General features: G+C 41.7%; 1 protein-coding gene across 1 annotated transcript in view; it reads right to left on the reverse strand.

Annotated features, from left to right (window-relative positions):
• Positions 1-27636, reverse strand: part of LOC144695885 (glutamate receptor ionotropic, kainate 3) — a 549188-nt gene that overhangs the window by 303932 nt on the left and 217620 nt on the right. Inside the window, exons 6-8 of the mRNA XM_078566956.1 lie at positions 22618-22791; positions 19471-19614; positions 15762-15869 (exon numbers count right to left, since the gene is read on the reverse strand). Coding sequence (XP_078423082.1) covers positions 15762-15869; positions 19471-19614; positions 22618-22791 — 426 coding nt within the window. The remainder of the gene's footprint in view (positions 1-15761; positions 15870-19470; positions 19615-22617; positions 22792-27636) is intronic.

Genomic DNA, 27636 nt, shown 5'->3' on the forward strand with positions numbered 1-27636 from the left:
CCAGTGCACAGTCATCAGAAATTGCAAAGCATGTCCTTGGAGACCTTGGTCTTCGTATGGGTTCATCTCAGATTAAGCAGCTTCCCATCCATGAGATATCTGACTTCGATGCCAGGATCACCATCATGGAAACATCAGAGAGCATAGCGGAAAAGAAACATGCTGAAGAATGTTGGCGCTAACAGGTAACCCTGTTTAACCCCATTCATTACTGGCAACTGGTGGATGGAATGTAGTTTGAATCAGGATTAACAGTCTATTCTTTTTTTATTGGCCTGTACCAGATATAGTATAGAATTTCCACTGAACACACCTGACCTCCCTCATATCAGAAAAACACTACATTTAAGACTAAACCATGAATTTATTAGAAGAAAGAATTGTACACAGAGACCGGTTAAACTTAGCCAATAAAAATCAACAATCTGATCCATTTTCCTGTGCACTTAAACTGTTTGCTAACTGTAATGGAACAACTCGTTTTGAAATTCTTAGCTCTTAGAGTTTTTTTGAAATCATGTTATTTAATGTTTTATATCTAAGCAAACTTCTGTTTATCTGCAGTGTCCTGGATATATGATATACTTAAGTGAACTAAAAATGGGCAACATCTGAGAGATTGTGATGTCAAAAAAAACCCTTCATGCCACATTTGATAATTTTGATTCAGTCTTGACTTCCCAAAAAGAGTATTCTGGACGTTATAGCTAAGGAGTCTCCCATCGGCAACAAGCTTGTCAACATGGGATGAGGAATTAATTAAAGCAGATTTCTGCTGATGGCATTCAGTCTACAAGTCAAAACAAAAACAGAATTGCCTGGAAAAACTCAGCAAGTCTGGCAGCATCGGCGGAGAAGAAATCAGTCAACGTTTCGAGCCTCCATGGCCCTTCGGCAGAAAGTCTACAAGTATTGGCTGTAAACACGGTACTCCATCCTTTAAAGTCAGACCTAACAATTTACGGTTTTGTGTAGAGGGTGTCAAAGGCAGAACCAAAGGAGTTGTTCAAGAGATCAACAGCAATGGCATTGCCAAACTGGCTGAAGATCACGGAGAGGAAATTAGGGTTCAGAGAATATATTGACGAAAGGTTTTTTCCTCATGGTGGAAGGTAATGGTAGTGAGTTTGGAGGCGAATGGAGAGATATTCAAGATAAGAAAGTGAACAAAAATTGTCATGTCAATGTTCAACAACCTGAGTGATGATGGGCAAGTTTTGTTTGATGACAAGGTTGCTGGAGTGGCCAGGAGTGTTTTTGCAGAAGCTAGTGAAGTTCAGTGAGGGCAGAAGTACAGAGAAGTCGTAGGAGAGAGAAAGAGAGGAGTTTAGATGAAGATTGAAACCACAAAAAATGACAAGTCTTTCACTGCAAAGACTAAGTGAAGATAGTAGGGTAAAGATCTCAACAAGAAATCACTGTAGACTTGGGAAGGCTGTGGACAACAAGAGCATGAAAAGAGATGGAAGGAGTAGACATGATGTAACGCTTAATTTACAAAATCAGTGGTGCAAACAAACAATGAAAATAATGAGCTTAACACAATTACACACTGCTGGTGATAATATCACCTGCGGCTGTTTGGAAGGACTCAATAGCATAAAAAATTAAAGCATTGGTCACCTTAACAACCAATGACATAACAGTCTATGTTCTGGAAGTTAATTTCTAAGCCTGTCTTTAGGAGATTGTCAAGGAGACATTGGTGAATTGCTGACTCCATATGCTATTCTCAGTCATATTCAAGTATAGTTGTCTTTCATTTTTGAGCACTTAAGGGTGCTAGTGCATGTGCCTTGCCTGCCTCCTATGTCTCTTCTCTTCCACCTGCAGGTCAAGAATAGAGAAGGATGTACAGTAGGAAACATATTGGAGATATTTGAAGTATTCTTCCAAATGGGAAATGGGATAAAGACACAAGAAGGTTTGAATAATTCCTATACTGAAAAGGAAACAAAATGTACAACAAATAAGCAGTTAAATTATTGGGCAAACTTACAACTGCTTCCCTCAACTACCAGGTGAGACAATCCAACATGGCTCAATGAACCCATCATATACATGTAGCACCTGTTTGATATGGATACTGAGGGTTCAACATTAATATGCTGCAAACATAAAATTGGACCATAACGTTATTTGCATAATTTTACGGGCCTTAAAGGCCTGAATATCTGGATGCCTGGTGCGCAAACCCCAGTCACAAACTCTTACCTAACAGATGATGGCTGCACAGACCTTAAGCATAATGCCCAATAACTTGGCTAAACTTTGCCCAATCTCTATCACTACTATGAGTGCACATTTTGAATAATGAAGCACCCAAGGTAAAACATCATTGAAGTAATAAATATATTCACATGGCAAAGGATATGTAAACACAAAGCGGCACAACGAAATCTGTTGGTTATATGTTGAAGTATGCTCATAAATGCGGCAACAATAGTCAGGACAGGCAGAATGCCTGTAAGTGAAAGCACATAATACTGACATTCTATGAAACATTGGGGAGAGCACACTCACTGTTATGCTCAGTTAAATCACTTATATTGTGAAAATACAGTTAGAAGACAGTAAGAAGGATAGTACTAAGAGGATTAAACAGCTATGAAGAAGAAATAAGAACAGAAAGTACTGGAAATACTCAGCAGAATCAGTGGAGAGAGAAACAGAGTTAACATTTCCAGTTGAACATGAATCTTCTTCAGGGCTGAAGGAAGGTAGAAATATGTTTTATGCTATTAAAGAGCGGCCAGGGGAGGGGGGGGGGGGGGGCGGGGTGCGGAGAGGGGAGGAAGAACAAAAAGGAAAGTCTGGGATAGGATAAAGGGTAGGGGAGATTAAAAGACAAAGATGTCATGGAACAAAAGACAAAAGGAATAGTAATGATTTTAGTAAAGAAACAAAGCATTTGTCCAGAGTAAGTGTGAATGGCAGAATAATGAACAGCTCTGTCCAAAAGCAAAAGCATGAAAAACAAGATTAAGACTGGCACATGGCGAACAAACAGATTCAAAACAGAGTTCATGGTCTGAATATGCCAAACTCAAAGAGTCCAGAAGACTGTAAAGTGCCATAATTGAGATAAAATGCAATTCCTTGAGTTTGCGTTGCAGCAGGCTGAGGACAGAAATGTGAATGTGAGGGCAAGGTGGTGAATTAAAATGGCAAGCAGCCAAAAGCTTGGGGTTGCTCTTGTAGACTGAGCGGAGGTATTCTGCAAAGTAGTCACCCAATCTGCATTTGGTCACCCCAATGTAGAGAAGACTACATTGTGAGCAGCGAATACAGTATACCAAATTGAAAGAAGTAAAAGTAAATCACTACTACACCTGGACAGTGAGGAGAGAGGAGGTAAAAGGTCAGGTGCTACACCTCCTGTGATTGCATGGGACGGTGCTGTGGGAAGGGACAAGATTTTGGGGGCGACTGGGCAGTGGGCAAGGGTGTCGCGGAGAGGATGGCCCCTTTGGAATGCTAACAGGGCAGGGGAGGGGAAGATGTGTTTGGTGGTGGCATCCTGTTGGAGGTAGCAGAAATGGCAGAAGATAGTCCTTTGAATATGGAGACTGGTTGAGTGGAAAGTGAGAACAAGGAGAACCCTTTCATAGTTCTAGGATGGAGGGGAAGGAGGGAGAGCAGAAGTGCGGAAAATTTGTCGGACACAATTGAGGGCCCTGTCATCCAGGATCAGGTGGAATCCATGGTTGTGGAAAAAGCAAGACATTCTAGAAATGCTGTTGTGGAAGGTTGCATCAACCCATCACATTTCTACCTTCCTTCAATTTTGAAGAAGAGTCATATACGACTCGAAACTTTAACTCCATTTCTCCCTCCACAGTTGCTGCCAGGCCTGTTGAGTATTTCCAGCACTTTCTGTTTTTATTTCAGGTTTACAGCATCCACAGTATTTTGCTTTTATTTTGGTGCTATGAAGAAGAGCTAGGGAAGCTTATGAGGCTCCCATTTTCATCAAGAGACTCAGTGGAACGTATTTGGAAAAGCTGTGTTTGCTGAATTACAAGAGGACTGCGCAATATGGCTGTAAGGTGAGGAAACCTTTAGTTGAATGTTATTTGGAAGAGGAATTACTTTTGTAATTTACTTTCATAGATTCACAGAATATTACAGTTCAGAAATGTTGACTTTTTTCTATAGATGAGCTATCTCGTCTCATTCCACTCTCCTGCTCACACACTGTCCCCTTTAATATTTCTCTTTTACAAACAATTACCAAATTCACTTGAGAATTTGTGGACTCTGCCTGAACGACAGTTTTGTGGCAAAGAATTTCACGTTCTAACTGCTCTCGCTAATTCGTTCAGTGATGATTTTAAATTTGTTCCCTCTCTCGTTACCGTGAAACCAAGCAGTGGTAGAAATCCATTACTTAGAGTTGTTAACTACTGGGATAGAAAGCTGCTTGGCACCATGAATATGAGCTTACTAGAAGAAGATTTAAGTGGAATTCAAATAATAGTTTGCATTGGCCTTGTAGGATATTGCCGTTCAATTGAGCTGCACATAAGCTTATTGCACTCCTACTAAATTCCTCAGTGAGCTTTTTTTAATTCAGGCATTATCTGGATGAAATTAAGTGTTTTGGGGGCAAACTGGATAGTTCCCAAATTTGGGTGCAGGGACTATGATGTCTGATTTCCCCGTTCCCCTTCAAAGTGACACAAGCTATGCATAAACTCTATGCTGTTTGCTCATTTGAATGATTGTGATGTGCAGTTCAGCACTGAATGCTTTATTGAATCTCTATTGAATAGCTGCAGGCCTCAGCTGGGCCCAGGTTCATGCGATGTTTGCACATACACCACTTAAAACCAAAATGCCATTGAAGGTGAGGTGCAATTCGGCTGCAGCCAGGGCTGAAACTGCTTGGAAATGATTTGCTAACCTGCAGGAGAGAGTAGGAATGGTGCAACAGGCCAGAGACCATGTTCCCTGGTTTTCAGCTGCTGTGCTGGAGGAATTGGTTCAGGAGGTCAACAAAGACTGAGAAAGAGCTCTCTACTCATGAGGCCGGAGGCCCTCCAGATAAATATTGAGAAGAGAGCGGGAGAAGGTCAACACTGCCTGTCTGATACTGAAAGCCTGGATACAGTGCTGCAAGAAATTTAGTGACCTAACATGAGTGGTCAAGGTGAGGCAATGCATCCTTACTGCAATATTCTACCAAATGTCCCACTAACCTCACACATTGCTCCATTCACCATAATCACTTCACTCACCTACTAACAGTAAATGACGAACATGACTCCAGCCTCTTATTCCTATGCTTCACCTCACCCCCAGGTCATGGGTTCAGTGCACAATTCAGCAGGAGGAAGGAGAGGAAGAGGAACAGGAGGAAGAAGTGGATGAGACAAAGAGAAGAGGTAGCCAGCACATCCATGTTTCAGACAGGCTGCCGTGATCTCATTGTCAGACTCTGGTTCCCTCAATGAAACTCCAGGTCTCTGTTGATCAACATATCCCACCTTTCAATCCTCTTGTGATGCAGAATCACAGCATCCCCTTGGTCACAATCTTTAAATAAAAGCCATCATGGTGACAAGAGCAGAAAACCACCATGGGTCTGGACACACACACACTCATAAATACTCTAGGACTCCTCTTGAGCGGTCCAGGCAGTGGAACCATTGCTTCAGCATGTGATTGTTTGCCTAGTGACATTCCTCATGGCAGCTTAGCTCTCATTGTATGAGTACTGGCCATGTGTGGTGGGGTTGTGGGGAGATGTTATCAGCCAGGTGTACAGTGGAGCACCTTTATGGCTGAGCAGCCATCCTCTGGCACCACATGTTGGCTGGCAGATTACTGGAACAGCAGACTGGTGCAGGATAAACAAATCATGACTAAAGCCAGGATAGCAGGCATTAGCAGCATGGTGTGCTGGGCGTGGTCACGCAGCAACTCCACACGGAGTGATGGTACCCTTTGCCATTTCGGTAAAACTCAGCTTTGAGATGTGGCACCTGCAAAGTCACATGCGTGTAGTCAATGGCAACCTACACCACAGGGAAGCCCATTACCCTGACAAAACAATGTGCCCATTCCTCCTACTTTTCTCTGTTTAGGGAGAAGCCAATGAAGTGCCTTCTTCTTGTGTGCAGGGCTTCTGTAACCTCCCTGTTGTAGCAATGGCCAACATACTCCAAGATGTTTTCTATGTCACCTGTTCCAGCCTGGAAGGGTTGCTGGTGAAATAATTGAGGGCCATGATCCCCTTGATGGCCATTGGCAGCTGTGTCCTCACACTGCTTTGAGGCAGCAGACCTTGTTCTAAGAGGTGGCACAGTCTGCTGAAATCACTGCTCCTGGATTAACTGCAGGTGCAAGTGCTCCCTGATGATCCTAGATGGGCAAGGCCTCCTACTGGCAACTTCCCTCCTCCAACTCCCTCTGTGAGCAGTTTATCTTCTCTGCTGACTCTGTTCCAGATGTCCTCAGAAGGATAATTGAAACATATAAGATCCTGAGGGGTTTAACATTGTGGATGTGGAAAAGGCAGTTCCTCCCGTGGGAAAATCTAGAACTAGGGGTCACAGTTTAAAAATAAGGGTTCACTCATTTAAGACAGAGATAAGGAGAAATGTTTCGTCTCAGAGAGTTGAGAGTCTTTGGAACTCTCTTCCTCAAAAGGCAGTGAAAGCAGAGTCTGAATATTTTTAAGGCAAGAGGTAGATAGATTCTTGATAAGCAAGGGGTGAAAGGTTATTGGGGGTAGGCGGGAATGGGATATGCTAATGTACACTGTAGATGATGATGTACCAACAACACTAGTCAGTCATGTGTTAGACTCTCAAGAGAGATTAGAATCATGCCTAAGAACTACGTGCCTACTCTGTAATGTGTTTAGAAATGGTATTAATAAACAAATGTTAAGCAGGTGCCAGGGTATATCAACAGTGTGTCTAAGAACCAAGTCCCATGCCTATAGGCCAAGACAGGAGGATCTAAGCTCAGAACATGGCGGCAGATCAGAACACCCACAAGTGCTGCCCTTGCCAAGATGGTGTAGTCCGCAGCTGGGATTTTCAGGTCCAGAGCTGCTCGAGGTCGTTCTCCAAGGCCATCCCCAGTCTCCTCCACTGAAAATCAGCAACCTTCTGCCAGACATGCTGCAGCCACTGGAATAGCACTGCATGGAGTGTTAGGAAATGCAAAAACACATGGAAGATAGGCACAAAGAGAATTTGCAGGGGTGATTAGTTGCCTTGTTTATGCAACATGTCATGAAAATATAATAACTTTCATAATATTATTATGATTTATTGTAAAGGTAGGTTAATAGTGGGGTTTGGATTAGTTTCTCTGTGTGGATGTGTGTGTGGGGGATTTAATTGAATTAGAGAAAGCTAGTCTGGAGCTTTTGAGTGTTCAGAAGAGAAGCTAGGTTTGAAATGCTAAATATGTAAACATGGCTGAAGTTTTAGAATGTGTGATGTGAGGAACATTTGCATTTTTAGATAAACCAGAGTAGTGAATTTCAAAGAGGTGTTACACCTAGCCAACAGAGGCTAGTGTCTTTATTTTTCCCAAAGATTTCTGATAGTATGCATACTATGAAAGATTTATATTATGGAAAAAGTAAAGTTGCAAAGACATATTGGAACAATGGGATTTACATTAAAAAGGGAGAAAACATGTATAAAGGAGCTGAGGTTATGTGTAAGCAAAAGGCATTCTAAGATCTAACACAAGTGTGAAAAGCCTCTGGCCTCTAGGTATCATGTTGCTGTCTACAGGAATTGAAGCTAAGAAAACTCACTGTGAATATCACTGTCCAGGGTATTGTGTGCTTTGCCTGGGTCTGTTGAAATTTCTTTGTTTTTTTTTTACTGTTGCCTTAACAGAGGTGTAACTGGAAGTCAGGTTAATTAGGGGAGCTAGGAGTTATCATAGTAGTAATTTGTGAATCCATGTATGTGCTTAAAATCTTTTCTTCTATTCATAAATGTTCAATTTAGTTTTGTAAAAGACCTCTAAGACTCAGTGGACTCAGTACTACTGAATTCAAGGCATGCGTCTTGAAATAAAAATACAAATTGCAAAAACAGTTGTGGCAGCTGTTTCAAGCTTCCCTCTGGGATTTGAGCAGCTCAGTATTTGCCATCCACTGTGCCATAATAAATATGGCATGATTTCATTTTTAAATTTGGTCTTGAATGTTTATTTTCTTGGGGCTTTTATTTTGGCATTATGGCTAAGTGGACACTGTGATGATCAGTATCTGAGGGAAGGTAGGGAGTGGGACTGCTGGAAAATGAGGAATTGAAGTTGCAATTATTGGTATTGCAGTTAGTTCTTCACAAACAGCCCAGGCAGAAAGTGACTGCCTGGGTTGCCTCCTCACTTCCCCTTCCTCCTTCCCCTCCTCATGTTCCTGCTCCTCAGCTGCCTGCTGCATAATTTGTGGCAAGGGCTGTCCTCTCATGATGGTGAGGTTCTGCAGCATACAGCAGGCCACCAAGAATGTTGATGCACTTTGCCAAGTAATGCAGGGCTTCTCCAGAATGGTCCAGACAGCAGAAGCATTATGTCTGTATGCCAATGGTCTGTTCTGTCACATTTTGTGTGGTAGCATGGTTTTCATCATATGCATAGTTCACACATGTGCATGATCTGCAGCCAATGACATCCTGCGGCATGGGGAAACCTCTAAACCTAGTAAAGCCAATATCTCATCCCCACTCCACCAGAATGAAGTGTATTTGGCTCTCATTAAATAGGGAGCCTCAGTGACCTCCCTTATGCAACAGTGAATGAAAAATTGTTGAGATGTTGCACATATCTCCAGCTCCGCCCTGGAAGGAGCCAGATGCATAGGGGCTTCATCAGCAAATTCATCTTCACAGCCACTGGCAATGCCACCCTTACCCTGCTTATGGTTGCAGCTGTGGCTACAGCAGGAGACAGGTTTTTGTGAGAACATTTATACTGAAGTGCATACATCTTACATATTGTTCCTTGCTGTGGTTCAGGCAGGAAAATTGCTTCCTGAACACTATGGGCAGATATCACTTCCTAGTGAGAGCCCTTCTCATCCTCCTCCCTCTTCCAACAGCTTTCCCTACTCTGTGCAACCTCTGTTCATTCCTCAAATCAGGCTGTATTCCAAGAGGAATGCCTAATAGTTCACACATATCCAGGGCCTATTGCTTTGTGCAGAAACTTTGAAGTCAGCAAAAAGTAATTCATTACCTGCCATATCACTCCACTTAGACTTTCGCAACTTGAAACAACTGTGAAAAGCACCAAACTCTTGTTGAATCGAAGCAACAGCCAGAAGAAATCAATCCAGCAACTAATCTGTAAGTACTTGATGATCCCTTTAAATAGTGGTGGGGGAGTCATTCCTACTAGTGGATACGTTAACAGAGGGTGTTAGCATGAGTGCTGAACTACACAATGACACCACTTGTGTCGAATCAACTTTGCATGCTAATTGACATTATGATCTGTCTGGAGTTCATTGCACATACTAACCCCCCCTCACCAATATGGTGACTGGCGGAATTCACCCCACAAGTGTGTGAACCAATTTATCTTTCCCCATGTCCACAGCCACTGGTTTCATGCTGCATTGAAATAAATACCTTTCAGTATTTCACAGCATGTTAAGGATTGAAGGACGAAGAATTAAAGAAAGGACTGAGACATAATAGACAATTAGGAGCAAACTTAGCAATCATTAACAGCTCTTGCTGGAAAAAGCCTTAAAACACACAGTGTCTAATTTTAACAAAACTGTTCTGAAGAATTTTATTAACATTTTCTTCAGCCATGTGCAGAGTCTCTTGCCTTCAATACATGCAACCTTTCAAAATTATAGGTCTCTATTTGAACTTCATGGCAGTTCCAGTATTGAAGCTGTGGAAGTCACAGCAAACTATGTCAGAAAGGAGCAAATAATAAATCTGTGTAACCAGCTCATGTGAATAGTATAGGGTCATAAAAAGTAATTTAGAGATGCTGAGCTCATTAACCTATTAGAGCTGTTAGGTTCATAGAGAGTGCTTTAAAACAAAAGGTAAAGATAATGTTTTAATCATGGCTCCTGAAATAAGGAACAAGTAATCCTTTGAGCACAGAGCTATAGATGATAGAAAGACCATTGCAAATAGTTTCAATTGGTTTGCTACTTGGCTTGGTCCAGGACTTCTCAAAATTAACCATTCACACAACAGAATTATAATTTGCTAAATTTGCTAGTTTGCTAAAGTTGGAGTCTGCAACAGGTGAAATAGGTCTGATTACAATAACCTAGACGCAGCAGTTGAATCTAGAGGAATTAGTACACAACGTTAGTTGCAGATTAGTGAGTAGCTTTGTTCCTTCCATTCATATCAACCATCATTTGGATTTAGCAGATGGTTGTACAGCCAGATGCCCTTCCTGCCACTAAACCTTCCCATTTATCTGGGCTGGGGACTGTCATCGAAGCCTGCTAGCTTGTCTGCACCAGTGGCTGGAGTGACAGAGGAAATTTGGTGAGGCAAGTGATGGAGATGGGACTGTCAGGAAGAAGGAGAGACTAAGTGGATTCAATGGCAAAAACTTTTAAGGCAGCAGGATTGGAAGAAGAATTGGTGACTGACAGGAGAAGACAGAGAAGGGTGATCAATCAGTATTGTGACAATCCTAATGGGGGAAGCTTTAGAGAAGGAAAATTGAGTAGCTTTGTTTTCAAGCTCATCCAGGAAGTGATTTCCCAAGTTGATCAGGAGATATTTTCCATCCTGGGCTGTTGGGTGATGAACTTTTTAACACCTGACTGAAGCAGGGCCTAGGCCCAATTGCACTTCACTCGTGATCAATCAAGCAAACCCCTGTTTGACAGCAAAACAAATGTCATTCAGAACCAGAACCCACCACAATTTTCTCAACAGAGTCTAAGCAAAGGCCATAGATTGGGTCAGGCTGAGGATGAAGCAACATAACCACAGTAACATAACTAGCTTTGCCAAGGCAGGATTAAATTCAGTTCGGATTGTTCCATTTGTCTATTATTTTGGGATTAACAAATTTCAGGAACCATATTTTGCAGTTCATTTTACCCAATAGTCAATAACGCTAATGACCTTTGAAGTCGACCAAATCACATTTAAAACAACAAGATAAATGTGTACAGTTGCACTATAATAAGGATTACTCCTTAATTAGCAAGACAAGATTTATTGGTTAAATGTTTCTCAGAGCTCGTGCTAAATGCATTCATCATGCGTTCAAGTTAATTCTAGTTTTGCATCGCACTTCCAGTGATTGATCTGCTCTGCTATTAGAAATAATAGTCTAATTTATTTCTCCAGTTTCTATAAATAATTTGTACTACAAAGGTAGGGATAAGGATTACAGTAAAATACATTTTTAAAAATTAATTCTTTGTATACCATGAGCTTTGTGGAGTAGCTCTCATAATTTACACTATCACTTTGTTCTGGATTTCCAAAAGGTACCACTGGGCTCTGATATTTATCAATCTTTAATCAACGCCATCCACTTTTTTTCTCCTTGATTTAAAGCCCCTCAAAAACAACATATAGCAACTTTAATGCAGTATATACCCCATAGTCCTTAAATTCCTCTTCTTCTTCTCTGTTGGGCTTCATTCCTTCGTAGTTCCATATGTGGTGGTCACCATCCATTGTTTTTCTATTGTTCATGTATGAGCCTGGGGCAGGATCTTCCAGTTGGCGAGCGGGGGCGGGGCCCGCTCGCCGACGCGTAAAATGACGCAGGATGACATCAGGTGGAACTCCCGGCGTTACCCTGCGTCATATCCATTTTCAGGTGGCGGGGGCACAGCCCAGTCAGCTGCGCGCCCGCCGACCTGTCAACGGCCTATTGAAGCCATTGAAAGATTAATTAAGGTCATTAATGGACCTGCCTGTCCATCCTTAAGGTTGGCAGGCAGGCCAGGAGCCCTGGCAGGCTTCGGAAAAAGCATGAAACCTCATCCAGGGGAGGGATGAGGTTTCATGAGGGTATTTAGATTTTTAAGAAAGGTTTCAATAAAACTTATGGACATGTCCCAACTCATGTGACAGTGTCACATGAGGGGACATGGCAGGGAAAATTTCTAAACATGTTCAGTTACAGTTTTAAATCGGAGCTGATCTCCCTGAGGCAGCACTTAGCCTCAGGGAGATCAGTGTGCTCTTTTACACGCATGCGCGAAAGAGCACACTCCCGGCTGAGGAAATCCACCCCCCCACCTGCACAGGGAGCACATAGCGCTTCCTGGCGGATGTCATGCTGGACGAGTCTTAATTGGCCCGCCCATGTAAAATGGTGGCGTGCCCCCAAGTGGGGGCGCCGATTGAAGGCCTGCCTGCCGGCTCCCGCACTTCCCCCCCCGCCGATGGGAGGAAAATTTTTCCCTTGATGTTGAGTGTTGGCAACCTGTTTGACTAGATAAGATATCTTAGCTGAGCCCAGTTTTGACCTCTGATGATGTCCACATACTTGTACTACCAGTACAGGTCACAGGAATGTGATTAGAAGTGGGAATTATGACTGATTGTTTTCCTTTTCCCAAATCTTCTGGGCACAAAGGCAAAATATAGTCTCTTGACTGAGAATGTCTAACTCAAAGACTTGGGCTGAATTTAACAGGGGGTTGGGTGGGGGGGAAGCATACTGATTGCCACCCCCACCCCCGAAGAAATGTTGGGTGCCAGCCGACCCATGTTAAACAAGGCCACCTTGCAGCCTTTACAAGCTGCATGCTGCCTTAAGTAGGTGAGAGTGGCACTCCTGCCCACAGTGGGAGGAGGTCCTGCCCTCAAGAGCTGCCAAGCAACCTGACTGGTCAGCAGCTTTAGCTGTCTCAGCATCACCAGAACTCATAGTGGATACTGCTGGAACAGCAAGTAGGCCCCAAGGTGAAAACAACGTGGATCCCTGACTGAGGTAAGCACCAGGGTTTTAGGGAAGGAAGGGATTGGGGAGCCTAGGGAGGGGGATGGGGGGCAGGCTTTGGACACCAGGATGAGAGGAACATGGAGGGGCAATATCTTTGGGGGGGGTTATGCCCCCAATTACATAGGGCACCCCTGAAGGAAGTTCTCCCCTTCCTCTTTGCCCCCAAAAGAAAAAACCAGAAAAACTTGGAAGGGTACCAGTAAAAATTCTCTGAACTGGTTTCTTTCATACCTTAAAATAGAATTCCAATATTACTGGTGCCTGTATTACTAATTCTTAATCGGGGGTTTGAAAATTTTGAACTGGTTTCTCCTGCACTTGTGTTAAAAAAATGGCCTGCCAACTCCAGCCTGCCTGCCCACACCAACTGTTTTATGGCGTGGGCAGCGTAATATTTGGGTCAATTGGCATGCTAACGAGCTCAATTGCCTGTTAATTATCTGTTTAAAAATGGCAGGTAGGTTGCTGATTTCAGCAGCCAGGCACACCCACCACCCCTCTCATTTTATGGGAAACAGGTGAGGGTGGGTAGGAAGACAGTGGCCTAGCCTCTCATCATATTACCACCTGCAGGGGGCAACTGTAAAACCCAGCCCTTGAATTCAAACCTGGGACTATTCTGGTCTGTGGCTTTAATTTTACAATCACATACTTTTGACTCTAATCCATATTTTGTTCACGCTATGTAACCTCAAAAAATGTCATAAAACAATGATGGCTTCTTAAATTGGGTTTGAGGAATGTGGCTACAGATTACTCGTGTGGCGCACAAACCTGGCGTGGGCCCATTGGGCGAAAAAGTATTGTATTGAGGAGGCGGGGAGGCTGCAGAAGGATTTGGACAGGTTAGGAGAATGGGCAAAGAACGTGGGGAAGTGTGAGGTCATGCACTTTGGTAGGAAGAATAAAGGCATGGACTATTTTCTAAATGGGGAGAGAATTCAGAAATCTGGAGCGCAAATGGACTTGGGAGTCCTAGTCCAGGATTCTCTTAAGGTTAACTTGCAGGTTGAGTCAGTGGTTAGGAAGGCAAATGCAATGTTGGCATTTATTTCGAGAGGACTAGAATATAAAAGCAGGGATGTGCTGCTGAGGCTTTATAAGGCTCTAGTCAGACCACATTTAGAATATTGTGAGCAATTTTTGGCCCCGTATCTCAGGAAGGATGTGCTGGCCCTGGAGAGGGTCCAGAGGAGGTTCACGAGAATGATCCCAGGAATGAAAGGCTTAACATATGAGGAACGTTTGAGGACTCTGGGTCTATACTCGATGGAGTTTAGAAGGATGAGTGGGGATCTGATTGAAACTTACAGAATACTGAAAGGCCTGGATAGAGTGGATGTGGGGAATATGTTTCCATTAGTAAGATGGACTTACTATCTTACTAGAATAGGACCCGAGGGCACAGCCTCAGAGTAAAGGAAAGACCTTTTAGAACAGAGATGAGGAGAAACTTCTTTAGCCAGAGAGTGGTGAATCTATGGAATTCATTGCCACAGAAGGCTGTGGAGGCCAAGCCATTGAGTGTACTTAAGACCGAGATAGTTAGGTTCTTGATTGGTAAGGGGATCAAAGGTTACGGGGAGAAGGCGGGAGAATGGGGTTGAGAAACTTATCAGCCATGATTGAATGGCGGAGCAGACTCGATGGGCCGATTGGCCTAATTTCTGCTCCTATGTCTTATGGTCTTATAGTATTTACGGCACAGAGAAAGCCTATGTAATATCATAGAACATTGTACTGTACAGTGCTGATCATACACACAATCACACTGCAGCTAATCATGACACTGTCTCCAGTATTCCCTCTGAGCTGATCTTTACAGAGCTATGAGAGCTGAGTTTCACAGAGAAATCAATAGTTAATCTGATAAGAGTCCAACACAGATTTAGCAATCATGCATGAAATCACACTCATTAATAACTCTGATGCTCTCTCACACATACACTCACTCACACACACTGCTTTGCATCTTCTTTCTCATAGCTGCAGATCACACATATTAACATTCTATCTTCCATTTGTGCTTCATACACACATACAAAAATCCTCAAACTGTGCCTCACACGTGTGCATTCTTAGAGCTGTACAGATAATTGAAGATGTTATAAAGGGATCATGCTACAAATCACAGGAAGATATTACCTCTGTTATTTGTAAGCGCTTGACTGAGATGAAATTATACAGCAACTTCCATGTAGCAAATGTCTTAGTGCGGAGGAAAATGGGGAAAGGGATCTGAGTGAAAAAAATGGGTAAAGGTAGTAAAGGAGCTGACACAGAACCAGTGCAGGAACTGAGTGAAAACTTAATCAGAAGGATGGATTTTGAGACAGCATTTTAGAGATGAAGAGGTTTAGGCAGGGAGTTCCATAGTTTGTGCAGAAGCAGCAAAAGAAGGGGAAGAGAAGAGGGATGTATAGAAGGCAAGAGTTGGATTTCAACTAAATATCAGAATGTTACTGTTTGATGACAAACCAGACTACAGATCAAGTAACATGCAGTACAATAGCTGCAGCATAGATATGATTATTATTAATATTTAAAATATAACACAAGCAGTTGTTGGTTGTTTGCTTTGGAGGTTTTTCATTATAAAAGTAATTAATTTACTATACAGCACATTAGATCAGAGCCTGTTATGAAATATGTGTGAGAGTCATAGTTACAAGATAGAATGTGAGTATGTGTTTAAGTTGCAACAATAAGAGAATATTGAGAGAACGTTTGTGTGTTGTTAAAAAATTTTACACCTTATTTTAAAAATATACCAGCTGAAATAATCATAACACAATTCTCTCGAAGAGTGGAAGCATACAGACCTTTTCAAGGCCTTCTTCCTTGAGGCTGACGACATCCAAGTCGAAATCAGTCCGCAGCCCAGTGCTTTTGTTAAATACGATCCGGCCTGTTAATCCTTCCCATTGAGCCTCAACAAAAAAATACACGGTGGTAATTATACAGCAATATAAATCATTACTCTCCATAACAGTAAATTTTAATTACACACACACAAGGAAATGATCCTAATTCTGTCTCCTTGTGGAATATGATTAATTAATCATTGCTGTTCTTTATCTAGTGCCTACAACTCGCTCCATGAATCCCATTTGGCTCCATGTACTGATTTATAGGCACAGCTATTGTGCTAGTCATGTATCTTGTTTCAGACTTTAATAAGATTATGTATATCGAGGACCTACACTATTGCTTAGATGTCATTTGGAAAAGAAAAGAAAAGATGTTGCTTTCATCTCGCCAGTTCATTGCAAGCTCCTTATCTCACAGCCTTTGTAAGTATATGTGTATCTTGTCATGAGTGGAGTGAGGAGAACACTAGCTGGAAATTATTAGAACTTCTTATTAGCACTCTCATTAACCTTCTTAACCCACAGTTACTGTGAGTTTGCCAACAAGTAATGAAATATAAACTCGGGTTCATGCTGGACTCTATCTGTTAATGCACCTGCAGATCTGTGACAGCAGTTATACAAGGATGATGAATGAGTGTGCAGGGACACCTCCCTGAGATTACTGACAGGGGCTTGGGAGCATCTAATGCTCCATTTATACTGTAGAACTGTGGAAATAATGTTGGCATTCTGAATCAGTCCTGTTTATAATGCACTGGAGCAGTTTTGCAACACTGAAGCAAGGGCACACTTGTCTAAACCCAAAGTTACAATTGTGAACTTGTGTTTAAGGTTGTGGGCTTTTCCTGAAGGACAATATGGTAGAAACTGTATTGGTGGCTTGTATGAGCAGGCTGAAAACTCAACTCGCCCATGGATCGGACAAATTAATCATTTATGCTGGGTGCTAAAGTTGCTTTGTTCTGACAGGTCCTCTCAGAAGCTCACCTCCTGAGATGAGCTTCTGACTCAGGCATATTTACACCTGTAGAAGCAAGGTAAAGAGGGCATACATGAGGAGATGTAATGTTAAAACTACAATAGAGTACTGCAGTCCCCTCACCATAAAACATTTAAAGCTGTACCAGTGTTACGGTCTGTAGATTTTATTGTTCTCTCGTTGATATAGAAGCCATATAAAACATTCTCCCTTTTATGGATTCCAGAAGTCAATTTTATAGAGCAGGCCCTTTATAAACATTGTTGATGAATTTTACACCATTAAAGTTAGGAATGTTGATTAATGGAAAATGTCTCAACCTTTTACAACATTTTTCCAAAAGTTACTGCAGACAATTGACAGAACCTGGACAGAAATTCAATGGCCTGGCATCTACATCAAACATCCGTACTGAATTTGAAAGGATTTTTAGAGCCAAAGACAGAAATCCCAAAAAATTCCCAACCCATCCCTATGGAGCAGAAGGTTAAGCTGCTTTTGTGCAGCAGTGTGTCTAACAGCAGTCCAGTGTTTGTCCATTAGCAGCAGCAACCTGAGTAAATTATTAATTGTTGTAATGTGACATAGAACACACATAGTATAGAATAACATACAGATGGACAGCCTGTTTAGAAACAAATTGATCAGGTGAGATGAAGCAGAATGGATTTATGATTTCAGCAAGTTTTCTTGTGGCTTTTTTTGGTCTGGACCTGTTCTTGGGGGTCACCTGCATTCAGGGAACGTTATGACGTTATGTATATGTCTGTGTAAAAACAAAGGGAAGGATTCTGTCTGACTGAACATTATCATAAGCCTTCTCCCCTGAATGAACTGACACTACTCTGCTGTGTTGCTGCTGTGAAGCCAAGAGAATCACAGTTCATGCACAGGTATGAACTCATGAATGTTAATAAAGATTTAACTGGGGTGAAAACATTGATTTCAGCGCTTATGTAGGTGTGCTGAAGAGAGGAGCACATTTAGACCTGGTATCAGCATCAAGCACTCCCATGTTGGATACAGGCTAGTTAAAGTATTATACCCTCATCGTCTACACCAACATTCCACACAGCTTCTCCAAGTAAGATTTCTGATTCATTGTTGCATCAACTATCGCAAAAATTTTCACCTATTAACAGCTTCAAGTTTAAGGTGAATTCACAAGTGTGACCTATGTAACCTAGTCAGCACACATTGGATCAATACCCACAGAACATTTATCAATCCAAAGAATCTGATTTATATTGGCACACAGGCAATAATGGTGGCAATTGTTAATGCCTTAGGGCCCATTGGATTACGAGCCATTCTATAAATATCAAATCATACAGCACTGAAGGAGGCCATTCGGCCCATCATGCCGCTTTGAAAGAACTATCCAATTAGCCTCCCTTCCTTTCTCTTTCCCCACAGCCTTACAAATTTAAACCCTTCGACTATTTATACAATTCCTTTTTGAAAGTCTCCTTGTGTCATTTCTGATTATTTTGGCAATCACCTTAAATCTACGTCTTTTGGTTACAAACTCTTCTGCAACTGGGAACATTTTTTCCTATCACAGCCCATCATGATTTTTGAACACTTTGAACAAATCTGTCCTTCACCTTTTCTGCTATAAAGAGAACAACTTCAGTCTCTCTTCTCTCTCCAAGAACCTGAAGCCTTTCATGCCTGGTACCATTCTAGTAAATCTCCTCTGCACTATCCTGCATCAACTCTTCATCACACACTGGAGCTGACTCATTGCTCAACCATCATCTTAGTTGGTTCTTATAGGAGAAAATATGGTCATGGCTGGTTCAAAAATGATGAGTTTGCAATGGAATTTTCGCAGCGTTTATTGGACTACAATTGTAAATCAAACACCATAGCTGTGGCATAACAAGGATATAACTTTTAACCTTATCAGCATCACAACATACCAACAAGCGTAAACCAGATGAGCATAGGACTAGGCTAGATGCTAGAAGGTACTTCCATTTGCAGAGAGCCAAGGAACTCTTGCAGTGAGTGTTAAATCACAGCAAGTATTTAAGAAGCAGCTGGAATGGTTCCTGTCTAAGTATAGAAGGTCATGGGGTACTGTGTGTTCTCTGCTGGAGCCTTCATGGGTGGGAGAATTTTTTTCTAAGTTGACAAACAATTTTCCTCTCTTTAATGCTGCTTCTCCCAGGAGATTGCATGACTGGAGTGAATGTTTGTGGTGAAGGAAGAGGGTTGGGGGAGGGATTGGCTGAAAGTTGCACCATGCCCGAGTGGGACAGGCTCAATGGACCAGCTCATCTTTTCTTGACCCTTTTTTCATATGTTTGTATGTCAACCCACTGCATAGCCCAGTTCATAATCTCTTGGCTATCACAAATTCAAGAGAATACATTTAGCTCACGGATTTTACTTGCTCTCAAATGGACTGTACAGGGCCAAATCCATTGTGAATTCATGATTTCTTGTTCACTATTTTCCAATTATTAAGGTGAGATTGTGTCAGTTGAAATCCTCTCCTTAGTTTGATTTACATTATTATTGCTGAATTGAAATAATTATATCTGAGTGTTTTGCTGACTTAAGGATTATGATTAATTCATGAATGCAGGTTGTTGATTTCGCTCAATTCTAATGGGCATGAAATAAACAGAACACATTACCTACACCCGCGCATTCAAACCTGGTTGTTACCTCTTTAATAAAGTTCATGAAGCGGCTTCCAAATCGCCAGGGCTTGTGTCTATGGCACTGCAAAGAGTTAACAGTCATCTGAGGTGCTCGCTGATAGGACATTGATACAATATGAACTGCATCGTATGTCAGAGCAGCATCTGTCTGAAATAAATGTGAAAACTGCTTAAGTTGTTTTTTCAGAATGTCTGTGCTGCTTCTGCAGTGCAAATTAGACCTGATCTGACACCTGGCTGTTTGACAGCTGGGCTTTATATTCTAGCATGCTCCCCAGATATTATAGTACACTATAACAATACTTCAAACCATAAATTAACCTGTCAGCTCTGCTATTTTTATTTTGACAAGTCCTATTCAAAATATTATATTATTTGAAAAGGTGTTTTTATAATGTTTATCAGAAGCCATGGTGACCAACTGTCATGTGCTGCTTTTAACATTTACATTTATGTCTACATTATACAGATGAATCCATAAAGCCACTCTGTTGTCTCCATTGCCTTTAAAAATTTCAGAACAAATGTATGTATTCAATCAGAGCACAGTAGCTTCTTTAAAGTGGGGTCTTTGCTCTATCTAGGATTGTATGAATTTGATGGCTTTTAGGTGACTTTCCAACTTGTTTCCTGCCTGAATTGGAAGGGAGTTGTGGTGGGTTTGGGGTGGTGAGGGATTATTCTGGGAATGAAGACTTCCTTGGGCAATGTTACAGCTATTGTGTGCGTGCCCAGCTTCGGGCTTGGTCACAGTACAATTTATCATGCGTCTGCCAATGTCTGCAATAGAACATTCCTCTGACAGGCACTGCTGCATTTTGTAATCTGGCTAAGAACTCAATGCACTTTGAGAAGGAAAGTTTAGTGTGTTAGTCCAGGCTAGGATTTGAGTTCAGTGCTTGGCAGTCCCAGTATTCTACTTGTAGAAGTTCCAAGCTGATCCTTGTACCCAGTAACTTCAGTAAGCGAATATTCATACTGGCACATTCTACCATTGACCCAGTTAGTGACTCCAGTGAGTTCATTGCTAATATGCCTATTTATACAGCACTCAAACTTGCCTAGTGAGAATCCAAACTATCACCGTGGAGTAAGTTTATTGGTATTGGGATATACAAAACACGTATACTTTCCATTTTGGGAGGCAGGACAGGAGGGTTTTTAATGACTGGAAACAGACAGATGCTGAGCACATCTACAGACATAATTCTATATCCACACTGCATTTGCATATACCAGGGAATTGAAGTGCTTAGCATTTATTGTACTGAGCTCTGGTGTTACTTTTTCCTTTCATGAGAATAAAGCTTACAAGCTTGTTACCTAAGACAATGTATCACAAGCCAATTAGATATCACGGTTCTAAGTTGCTGAGCCTATTTGAATGGTTTAATTTAATTATATTGCTTTTATAATTGGAATATTATCATTTTAGAAATGCTGAAATTTGAGCAATTTGTGTTAGTGCTAATGGACAGTCAGGTGTTACAATACCAGTGAATGCAACATTTACCAGCCCTCCTCGAGAACGAGAAAACGAGTTGATACCTTGAAACTGGCTGCTATTCTTAATCCAACAACATTAACTAGCATTTATATAGTGCCTTCAATATAGGAAAGCAACCTAAAGAGCTTCAAACAAAAATGAATGCCAAGCCAAAAAAGAGATCTTAGGAGGGGTGACCAAGTGTAATTTTTTCAAGTTTGCTAATGTTACAAAGCTAGGGGGAAATGTAAGCTTTGAGAAAGACATAAAGAGGCTGCAAAGAAATATAGGTTAAGGTTAAGTGAGTGCGCAACAAGGTGGTAGATGGAGTACTAGGTACTGAAGGAACGTGACAGGGTGGATGTGGAAAGGATGTTTTCCTCTTGTGGGAGAATCTAGAACTAGGGGCCACTGTTTAAAAAAATAAGGAGTTGCCCATTTAAGATAGAGATGAGGAAACAAATTTTCTCTAAGGGTTGTGAGACTTTGGAATTCTGTTCCTCAAAAGGTGGCTGAGGCAGAGTCTTTGAATATCTTTGAGGCAGAAGTCGATAGATTATTGATTAAACAAGGGGATGAAAGGTTATCAGCGGTAGGTAGGAATGTGAAGTTGAGGTTAAACTTGGATCGGCCATGATCTTACTGAATGGCGAAGTAGGCTCGAGAGGCCGAGTGGCCTACTCCTGCTCCTAATTCGCATGCTCATATAAGATGAGGAAATGTGAGCAGATTCGCCCAGGTAATAAAAATAGAAAGGCAGAATAATTTTTAAAAGGCATGGAATGTTTAAATATTGATGTTCAGAGACTTAGGTGCACTCATACAAAGAACACAAAAGTTAGCACACAGGTACAGTAAGCAATTGGGAAAGCAAATGACATATTGGTCCTCATTGCACAGGGACTGGAGTACCAGAACAAGGAAGTGTTGCTACAATTGTATTGGGGTTTGATAAGGCTACACTTGGAGGACTGAGTGCAGATTTGGTCTCCATAGCTAAAGAAGGGTATACTTATCTTAGAGGGGGTTACAGCAAAGTCCACTAAATTCCTTCTTGGGGTGAAAGGATTTTCCTATTATGATAGGCTGAGTAAATTGGCCCTATACTTTAAGGAGTTTAGAAGACTGAGAGGTGGTGTCATTGAAACAAACAAGATTGTGAATGGGCTTGACAGAGTAGACACTCTGTTTCTCTTGGCTGAGGATTTAGAATATGGGGGTACAGTCGCAGGATAAGGGACCAATCATTTAGGACAGAGATGAGGAGAAGTTTCTTCATTCAAAGAGTTGTGAATCTTTGGAATTCTCTATCCCAGAGGGTTTTGGATGGTCGATTATTAAGTATATTCAAGGTTGGGACAGACGGATGTTTGGTCTCTCAGGGAATCAAGAGGTATGGGCAGTGGGCAGGAAAGCAAAGTTGAGGTAGAAGATTAGCCATGATTGTATTGAAAGGCGGAATACGCTTGAGGGGCAATATGGTCTACTCTTGTTCCTGTTTCTTATGTTTCTAAATATTCTAATAGAAGTGCTGTACAAAAGATAGTGACTTTAAAATTTATATTAAAAAGATTCTGATTTATTTACCACAGTGAAGAAAAACTGGAATCACTGTCTATAAACTTTTGAGCTCTATGCGCTTGATCTTTTGAAAATCTATCGTACCGTCATAATTCCATCAAGTAGGCCAGAATCCGCACTGGGAGATGCTTGGAGGCGCTCCATGGACCACTTTTCAATGATTGAAGCTACATGCAGGTTTTCTGTGTTTAAAATTCGGAATCCTGTCATGTTTACTCCACAGTAGCGATAGGAATCTAAGTCGAGGGCGAAGAGATCCTGTGAAAGAGAGAGTAAGTCCTATGTTAAGGCATTTCACACGCTGAATCTCATGAATAGCTGTACTGTCTCTTTTGTTTCCAATGCAGCCGCCTTCTATCAAAGATGCACTCGAGTGCTTTTCTGCTCAACATTCTTTCAGCTGCAACGATCAATATTGTGTGCCGTGTAAAACCCTCCAGAGTTAAACCTTAACTACTATAAGAATCTGCTCTATGCTGTGACATTTCAGTTGCAATAAAAGACAGGTCTGAATCAGTTTATAATTAATAATAAGAACGCTGCACCATTAATTGTGCCTCTTAATAGTGCTGTCATGGTAAATAAAGTAGTTGGCATTTGCTTAACTAAAATGGAGCAAATACTGTGCCAAACGCTGAGAACTTTCTTTCATAAGTTGCCTCATTTCCTTTCAATTGGTACTGCATTTGACCTGTGGTCCATGAAGGCGAGACCTTATGGCAAATATTTCTAACATTAAACCAGTCAACCCTTATATTTACAGACAAAATTCCTCTGTTGATCAGCAAGTTGAGGCTTGAACTCCCCTAATGGTCTGTCAGGTGGTCAACAACTGTTTGTGACAGTAGGGAGTTCGTAAGATCAATGTATGCACCATCAATAGGTTTAGAATAACTGAATGCTGAAATTCTGAAATAAAAATAGAAAATAACTGGAAATGCAGAGTGGCAGAATTAAAAGGCACGAAGAAGTAAAAGAGAATTAATGAAGGGTCATATATTAACCTTTCTGCCTGCTATATATTTTCAGTTTTTATTGGTCTATTCCCTGTCCCCTTTTCCCACCAATGTTCTGCCTCCGTTTTCCTTTTTAATAGTGTTCTTTCCTTTCTCCAGTATAATTGTATGGACACTGGCCTCCCTCTGGTACTATATCCAAGTTTTTCATGAGCAAGACCAGATACTGAATGTTGCTATGCTGTTTGGCGGCAGTGGGGAGAACGAGGAACAACACAGCCCAATCCAGGTCCTGTCCTTAGCGAATATCCGCATGTTTGCACTCCCAGCAGGGGTTGCTAGATAATGATCAGAAGCAGAACCCCTAGCTGACTGCGCCCTAACTGAGGAGTGTTAATATTAATTTTAGCCCAAATACCACCCTGGCTGAGACCAGGGTCAAAAATTAATAAAGGGGATGGGCGCCTCACCCAGCAGCTGGAGAGCCAGTGAGAGCCCTGTGTCACCTCCTTTGAGGCTTGCCCGCCATATTAAATACCAGTCAGGCATTTAAGAGGCCAGTGGAGGGCCTTCCCCAGGGTTAAGGACCAGGGTCAGAAATCCTAAACGCTGAGAGCTGCCAGCCAATCAGAGGCCAGCGGCTTTGCATTACAGGCAGCACCACAGGCACCCACTAGTGACTTAAGATCAGTGATGGACCTGAACTACAGGTGAGCGAGGGCAAGATAGGGTCGCGGGGTGCAGGTCACAGGAAAAAGGAGTGCGGGGAGGCAGTTGGACAGGCAGTTGGCTCTCAGCATTTCACCCCCACCCCACCCACCCACTTCCCAATGCCAGGTCCCCAAATCAGGCAATAAGTGCCTGACAATGAGGAACCCCGGAAGCCCACAAGCAAACACGCAGCGCTCATGCCTGGAAACATCCTGGTCTGTACTATAAGGGTCTGGCACATGTAGGGTTAAAGTGGCACTGAATACAGTATCGCCCACACAGTGATGCAACAGAATACATGATCTGCACCTAGGACTAAGTCTAATGTTGGTCAGAGCCGCGTGCACAAGCAAGCATGGAGTCAGCTCCTAGCTTGAACACTTTAAACTATAAGGCCATAAGACGTAGGAGCAGAAATAAGCGGTTCGGCCCATCGAGACTGCTCCGCCATTCAATGAGATCATGGCTGATCTGATAATCCTCAACTCCACTTTCCTGACTTTTCCCCATAGCCCTTGATTCCCTTACTGATTAAAAATCTGTTTATCTCAGCCTTGAATATACATAACGACCCAGCCTCTACAGCCCTCTGTGGTAAAGAATTCCACAGATTGACTACCCTCAGAAAAGAAATTCCTCCCCATCTCCGTTTAAACGGGTGCCCCTTACTCTGAGATTATGCCCTCTAGTCCTAGACACTTCCACAAGGGGAAACAACCTCTCAGCATCTACCCTGTCAAGTCCCCTATGTTTCAATAAGGTCGCCTCTCATTCTTCTAAACTCCAATGAGTAAAGGCCCAACCTATTCAACCTCTCCTCCTAAGAAAACTCTATTCTCTTTGAAATGAAGGCCAACATTCCATTTGCCTTCCCTATTACCTGTTGAACTTGTATATTAGCTTTTTGGGATTCATGCACAAGGACTCCCAAATCCCTCTGCTGCAGCTTTCCTCAGTCTTTCTCCATTTAAATAATATTCAGCTCCTCTATTCTTCCTGCCCAAGTGCATAACCTCACATTTTTCCACATTATATTCCAACAGCCAAATTTTTGCTCACTCACTTAACCTGTCTATATCCCTCTGTAGACTCTTTGCTGCATCCTCACCACTTGCCTTCCCACCTATTTTTGTGTATTCCGCAAACTTGATTATTTAGCATTTTTGGTATGCTATTAGTATCTTCTACCGTGAAGACTGATGCAAAGTATTTATTCAACTCCTCTGCCATTTCCTGGTTCTCCATTATTATTTCCTCAGCCTCATTCTCCAAGGGGCCTATGTTCACTTTGGCCTCTCTCTTCCTTGTTATATATTTAAAGAAGCTGTCTGTTGTAACATTATTTGCTAGTTTACCCTCAAAGTTTATTTTCTCGCTTTTTTTTGGTCATCTTTTGTTGGTTTTTAAAACTTTCCCAATCCTCTGGCTTACCACTAACCTTTGCCACATTGTATGTTTTTTCTTTCAATTTGATACTGTCCTTAACTTCCTTGGTTAACCGTTGTTGGTTTATCCCCTTCCTTGAATCCTTCTTCCTCAACGGGCATATCTTTGTCGACAGATCTGAACTATTTTTCTTAAACGTCTGCCATTGTTCATCAACTTGTTTTCCCAGTCCACTCCAGCCAACTCTGCCCTCATTCCAATTATCTTTATTTAAGTTTAGCACAGTTGTTTCCGAACCAAGTTGCTCACTCTCAAATCGAATGCTAAATTCTACCATATTATGATCACTGTTTCCTAGGGGATCCTTTACTCTGGGATCATTTATTAAACTTGCCTCACTACACATTACCAGATCCAAAATAGCCTGATCCCTGGTTGGAGTCACAACATATTGTTCTAAGAATTCTAATGAATTCTTGCTCATGTCTACCTTTGCCAATTTGATTTTCCCAATCTACATGAAGATTAAAGTCACCCATGATTAATGTACTGCATTTTTTTCATGCCCACATTATCTCCTGATTTATTCTATGTCCTACAGTATAGCTACTGTCAAGGGGCCTATAGCACCAGTGTCTTCTTCCCTTTGTTATTTCTTACCTCCAACCATATGGATTCTACATCTTCTGATCCACGATCCTTTCTTGCTTCATACTTATTCCATCTCATACTAACAAAGCTACCCACCATCCTTTCCTTCCTGCCTGTCCTTTCAAAAAGTCACATACCCCTGAATATGTACATAATTCTTGTAGTTAATAAATACATACAGTTAACCTACATAAGACTACAAAGACTTCATTAAGACCCACTGAATGGTATCCAACACCCTACAACATGGTGGCAGTGAATGGAAAAAGCCAAAACCTGGCAAAAATGCGAAGAAAAACTAAAATCCTGAAGACTAAAGAAAAATTCAAAGAAGTATTCTGACCTGAAGAAAAACTCGAGTAGCAGACAATCAGAGGTAAATCACCAGGGAAAAGCTCCAAAGGAAGGTTTGGAAGCTGAAGGCAGAAATTTAAAATTCCTCACTGCAACATTGGACTCTATAGGTTGTCTTGGAAAATGAGCTTCAATTCCCAGAGTGTAGAGTCAGCAGATCTAGCAGGGGTGAGCTTAAACTTTTAAATTACATGATACAGCAAGTCCTTAGGAGTTTTTAAATAGCTCATTGGTCAGAAACTGTGGTTTAAAAACTTTGTCAGAAAAAATAGATTCCTGAGTCGGTGCCTGAACACATGGCATCCGAGCTCGCTCCGAAAGACAAACAAAATACTTAACTAATTTGGAAGAACTGTGACTGAAGAATCTGCCTTGAAGATCAGCAAAGTTCAGGACTTGATGCTTTCCTTACCTAATAAATGACACCTTACCTAAGAAAGAATATACTTGCAATAGAAGGGGTGCAGTGAAGGTTCACCAGACTGATTCCTGGGATGGCAGGATTGTTGTATGAGAAGAGATTACATGTCTAGACCTGTATTCACTGGAGTTTAGAAGAATAAGAGGGGATTTCATAGAAACATAAAATTCTGACAGGGCTGGACAGACTGAATCCAGGGATGATGTTTTCCCTTGCTGAGGGGGGTCTAGGACAAGGGGACATAGTCTCAAGATACAGGGTAGACCATCAGAGCTGCAGAGGGATCTAGGTTTTCTCGTGCATGAGTCACAAAAAGTTTGTGCAGGTACAGCATGTAATCAAGAAGGCTAACGGAATGCTATCCTTTATTACGAATATAAAGTAAGAATGTTATACAGGGTATTGGTGAGACCACATCTCGAATACTGTGTGCAGTTTTGGTCTCCTTATTTAAGGAAGGATGTAAATTGGAGGTGATTCAGTGGAGGTTTATTAGTTGATAGATGGAATGACCAGCTTGCCTTATGAGGATAGGTTGGACAGGCTGGGCTTGTTTCCACTGGAGTTTAGAAGAGTGAGGGGTGACTTGATTGAAGTATATAAAATCCTGAATTGAGTTGACAA

Source organism: Cetorhinus maximus, chromosome 21, assembly GCF_964194155.1.
Source record: "Cetorhinus maximus chromosome 21, sCetMax3.hap1.1, whole genome shotgun sequence".
Classification (NCBI taxonomy): Eukaryota; Metazoa; Chordata; class Chondrichthyes; order Lamniformes; family Cetorhinidae; genus Cetorhinus; species Cetorhinus maximus.